The following is a 5,532-nucleotide window of genomic DNA, read 5'->3' on the forward strand; positions in this document are numbered from 1 at the left end:
TACCATTTAGGGTGATATCCAGAGGGCAGACTGAAGCCTAGATCTACTTTTTCTGTTCTTTGCAAAGATGGGATAAAGAGCTTTTTGGGCATGGGATGTACAATGCCAAGAGAGGGAGTTCATAGCATCGTGACCCACTGCTCACCCTGCCTGTACCATGCCTGGGGACCCCTGAAAACAAGCATGGGCTATGGGGTGAAGGGGGGTTTTTTTGCTACTGGCAATGCTGTAGAAAACAGAGGTGTAATGGTTTTTACTGAATGTGTTGATTTTTTGTTTGCTTATATCTGTGTAGCCCACTGAAATGGCTCCAAAACATTCTCAGCTAAAAGCATGAGCTGCTCCATTTTGAGCTTAAAAAAGTCATTTCTGTACCCAGGAGCTGTACTCATTCTCTGTAAAGTGGGCATAGTAACACGCACTGTGCAGTGGATTATATTTATGTGACTATACCCTCTAGGCAACAACCTGGTGCTTAAAGAGATGAGTCAGTCAGAAAGACCAAGGCAGAGGGAATCAGATGCAGCAATGATCAAACTTAGCTTCCAGAAGATCTGGACCAAAGTAACCAGTGTTTCTCCAAGATATGCTTGTCCTAATAGCCAATTAAACGCACATGTAAGGATGTTTTATGTCATTTGATGGCTCCCCACAGTCTAAAGAAGCAGTAACCACACACAAGGACTAGGATTTGCAGCACGAGAGGCTGGCTGGGTACCGATGGGCAGGAATAAGCTGGGAGATGTGAGTGAAAACCGAGCCGGACTGACGATGGCTGTCGTAGCAAGGGCAGATCTACTGGTACGGAATAGGAGCGGATTCCTGGGAAATACATTGGGGAAAAGGGAAGAGATGGGATGAGTAAGGCAAGAAATGCGTGCGGGGAAATGGCAGCAGGAAGAGGAAAGAACAAATGAGAACTGGCAAGTTGATAAAAGAACAAAAGGGCTTTGTCTCACATTAAAGGCAGCTAACTACACAAATCATTTTCCCATGTAAGCAATTACTGCAGCTACCCCAGGGATAGTATGTGGCTGCAAATGGGAACATGGGTTCTTTACATTCATAACTGGGTCTGGCAAGTGCTCCGTCAATATGGCTCGTGATGCTCTGGGCCATGTCAGACAAGCAGAGAAACTGAAACTTGATTGTGCAGATAGCTGGATTCCCTGTTTTAAAAATTGCTTGTCCATCTGTACACAGGAGTAAGTCATCAGCTAATGGAACAGAAAGAACAGTGACTTCTAAAAGGAGACAGGAGGTTTGGTTTATTCCTCTTTTGCTCCTGACAGCAGCTGACAGCAGCTTGCAGCAGTTGCTGGAGTCACGTAGGCATGAGTCAGGTAAAAATCAGACGTAAATCTGAGATTCCCTTTCAGCCTGATTTTCAGAAGTGCTGAGCGCAGGCAACTCCCATTCAAGCCAACGCACCATTTAGCTTAAATCTATTTTACGACAGCAGACCTGGGAATATAAACCAGGTCTGAGAGACACTGGGGCCACAATAAACCAAAATTCAGTTGGTTCTTCCCAGTTGTATAGGTTGTGGCATGCATTTTTTTCTAATTCTTTGGGAATAGTCACTTATGATTATGGATTTGTTACTGAATATCGATTTAAAGCAAAACCTGTATGAACTCTTCTTTAATCAAAATACCCAAGCAGTTACTAACCTTTCTATTAGCTTTCTGGGGGAAGAAAAAAAGATTCCAGCGTAACATCAGATCATACCTATGGGGCTGCAAGGGGAAAGGGGGGTCATGCTGCAGAATCTGTCTGATAGTGCTTTTCACCCTCTAGAATCAGCTTTTAGCAACGGGTTGCTCTGATGAAAGAGAGAAATTTGCAACAAGGCTAATGTTCCAATCTGTTTTGTTAGACTTTGTCTCCAGAGTGACCAAGTCATGACACCGATGGGGTCTCAGCATGACAATATCCTTTGCCACTGCTCAGCTGCCCTTTAGCCCTGGGCATAAATTAACCTGTCTTCCAGCTCCCCATTTACCAGCACAAACTTATCTCACTGCTTGTGCTGTAAGTGTTTTGACATCAGCCACTCCAGAATTAGGAGCTGATGTTATGGAAATCTTAATAACATTAAAGAAATGTCAACCCATCTTCTCTGCTGTCTTGTGCTATGCTTTGTTCGTCTGAGGAATTTCTTGCGTTTCACAACCAACCAGAGGATGTGGGTTCAGGACTGTGCCCTGGCAGGGATATGATGCAGCCTAAGCCCCAGCCCTAGGACTCTACAGCATTTAGGTTACTCTGTACCGTCTCCCTGACATATCTCCTGAGTGACCCTTGATCTGCCTTCCCCTCAGTCTCCTTTCAAGCAGTGAGAGAGCTGGTTTTCTCTTACCTTTGTCCAGCTGAGGTTTGGGGTTAACTCTTTGGGGTGACAAGCCCATTTGTAGGACCCAGCACAGGGCATTCCTCATCTCAGCTCAGGCAACTCGAGCCCTACAAACCTGGCTCATCTTGTTGCTTTTGCCTCCCAAGAAATTACATTCATTTATTCACCCAAGCCCCTTGTTAAAGCTCCTTTTGGGTTTTATTGTCTCCAACAGGCATACGTTCACCCCATGAAAAATACAGCTATATTTAGGCTGAAGTAAATGTGGAAGTAAATCCTAACAAAAATGCCATTCATTTTGCTCTTGAGCAATGCCTGCTGGATACTATCCCATGGATGCTGTACGCTGGGAGCTTTTACATGGGGGTGAGGGGGTGTACATCAGTGTCCCCAGCTGCAGCGAGAAAGTTTCCCTTTACAGCACCAAGAACAGGCAGAAACAAAGCGCCCGGAGGAGGTGGGGAGGGGAGAAGGGAAGAATGAGTTAGGTTAGGGGAAATACAGCCTGGAAGAAAAGGAAAGGAGCAGCTGATCTGAAAGCCCTGATAAAAGCCTGAGACAAAGGACAAACAAGCCTGGGAGATTATTAAGGGGAAGCGGGAGGAGGAGCAGAAAGATGCAGCAGAACCTAAGAGGGAATGATGTAAAGTGCTGCAGGGAGGAGGGGAGTTTCCTACCTAAAGCAGAAGGTTTAAGTTGCTCAACCACCTCCACTTACAGGAATCGAGCCCCTTTCTCCCTTCTGGCTGGGAGCACCTGACAAACGAAGGAGCTGCTCCAGCAAGGAAAAGCATCCGTGTCCATCCCACAGCCCTGACAGCATCAGCCCTGATTGCTCATCTGTTTCAAAGTACAACCAAGTCATTTCGCTGGTGGGCAGAGAAGTCAGGGACACTCTGCATCCAGCACCCTGCAGCAGAGGAAGCATTAGTACAGCTGCTGTTAGCCTTGTTATTTTCTTCTAATAAAAAGGTGGTCATGACTCACTCCATTAAGAAACAAAAGCAGAGCTGTAATCTACTGAAAGGCAGTTGTTTGGATGCTCAGCATTAGGTGTGTAAAAGAAGGAAGGTCAGCTGCCGGTCAGGTCAGTGATATATACACCCCACTGCCAGTACAGGCCAAACTGCAGGTATTCCCCTGAGAGTTTATTTTCTGGGCTGGTATGATTTGCCCTCTCCTCCAGCCTAGCACTTCAGCCAGGAGCTGGGGGGACAAAAAGCTCTTTCCCACCCCTTCACATTTCACTTGGGTTTCCTGAGAGGAAATGATGCTCTCCTGCGGCTGCATTGGCCCCCTCCTTCCTCCCAGGAGGGGAGCATGCTAGCATCTGCCTACAGTCCCTCTTCCCCTCTCTGTGCCGCACTGGGACCAGTTCTCCAGCTGGGCTGTTACTGGGGGCCAAGCCCCGAGGGAGCCAGGCTACTTCTCAGGGAGGAAGAAGCGGCTCCTAAAGCTGGGGGCTGGGAGGCAGGAAAGGCAGGTTGTGTCCAGGCGATGCGGAGGTTTCCTGTGTGAGCGGGAACAAGTCACTGTGCCCCTGCCTGTGCTAGATTCCCCACCTAGTGAAAAATAAAGGGGAAGACTTGGCCCGCGCATGGGATGATGTGAAGGTTTTCGGTACAGCTGTGGCAATGCTCGTGGTGGAGATCCAGTTCTGGCAGGGACTGTGCTGGCACATGGGGACGTCTAACCCAGCCATGCAGCTCTGGCAATGCCCAGCTGCCTCCCAGGGCAGTGCAGAAGCAGGGAAGGAGCTGGGCTGCCATGACGGCGGTGGCCAGCTGAAGACAAACACCCACGCTAAGACACTCAGCGAACATCTGCCCCTACCCACAAGCTACTCCTATTTTTGTTCCGTCTCGTACCCTGACTGACTCAGAGGAGGGGAGCCAGGTTGGAAGGAGCCCGCCAGGGGCTGCAGAGGGGTTCAAAGAGGAAGAGGAGGAAGAGGTGCTTCAAAACCAGTAGCTGCCATTCTTTCAATCAGCTTGAACATTTTCCTCGCAGTGTCTCGTTCATGCTTCTGTTTCAGCTGCAGGCAATCCGTGGCAGGGATGGCACTTCCTGCCTGCTATTGAGGTGAACATACTTTCAGGGCACCATCAGAATAAATGACACCCTGCTCTTAGACAGCTCCACTGTAATCTGTCCGGGCTGTAATGAGCTTGGCTGAAGCTCATCCTTTTGCCTAACTTCTTCCAGGAATTTCCAGTTCTCATTTTGGTCACTTTGCAAAACTTATCTACAAGGAAAGGGCAAGTGCCAAATTTCCTAATTCCTGTGCGTCTTGTTGTCGTCGTGAGTTCTGGACACTGGCACAGACTGAGCTTTGTAGTGTAACTCTCGCAGGACCTTGAGGCACAGTCTTACAGCTTAGAAGTCTTCTGCAAGGAAAGGGACACAAGACGTCCCCCCAAAAGAGCCATGGCAGCAATTTTTCTGTTGCAGGGATGCTCCCATCCGTGACACCCTCCTCTCCAGAGCATTCATTAATTCTGCAGAAATAGCACCTCTTGTTTTGTCCCAAGTTACTGATCGTTTGCTCCTTTGCTGCGAGGCTGTGGGCCAGGTACCCACATCCTCTGGGATGTTCCCCAGGCAGTCCACGCCTGTCACTCGGCCGATGCAAACTGCGGCCCGGGGAGGTGACCCGGCTCCTGCCGAGGGGATCTAGGAGCAGGCAGCACCTGTCCCCTGGGTGGCAGTACCCTGGCAGGCAGCCCTGCCCGCGCTCAGGCTTTGCCGGGGGTGAGGGCGTACACAGCGAGGGGGGGATTAATGGGAACTGAAACCCCCTTTGCAACCTGGCGTGTGAAACCTGCCCCAGCGCTGCACCCCCGCCCCCGGCGCGCTTCCCGGCTCTCCTCGCTGGCTGGGGGGGGCGCGGTGATGCTGGGATGAGCCTCAGGCCGATGACTGGAGAATTTTTGCGGCGTTTTTCAGCTTCCTCTGCCTCCGAGCCTGACTAACGCTGCCTGCGCGGCCGCGGCCCCCGCCCGCTGCCGGGGAGGGAGGGGATCCCCGCCAGGGGGCGGGGCGCCGGCCGGCGCGGGGCGGGGGATGCCCATGTTTGGAAGGCGGGCGCGTCACTCCCCTTATATGGGCAGTGTCGTCAGGGCCCGGCCTCCCATTCATATAAATGCCCGGTGGCGGCGGCCGGGATTCCCTGCCTG

The 5,532-nt window shown here is 50.6% G+C and overlaps 1 protein-coding gene across 1 annotated transcript in view; it reads left to right on the plus strand.

The window, feature by feature from the left end:
* LOC308069723 (uncharacterized protein) overlaps positions 1 to 5,350 on the plus strand; it is a 90,612-nt gene extending 85,262 nt beyond the window's left edge. The window contains exon 10 of the mRNA XM_080402549.1: positions 3,077 to 5,350. Coding sequence (XP_080258675.1) covers positions 3,077 to 3,116 — 40 coding nt within the window. The 3' untranslated portion in view covers positions 3,117 to 5,350. The remainder of the gene's footprint in view (positions 1 to 3,076) is intronic.
* The last annotated feature ends 182 nt before the right edge of the window (positions 5,351 to 5,532 follow it).

The sequence above is a fragment of the Falco punctatus genome, assembly GCF_963210335.1.
Source record: "Falco punctatus genome assembly, chromosome: 9".
NCBI lineage: Eukaryota > Metazoa > Chordata > Aves > Falconiformes > Falconidae > Falco > Falco punctatus.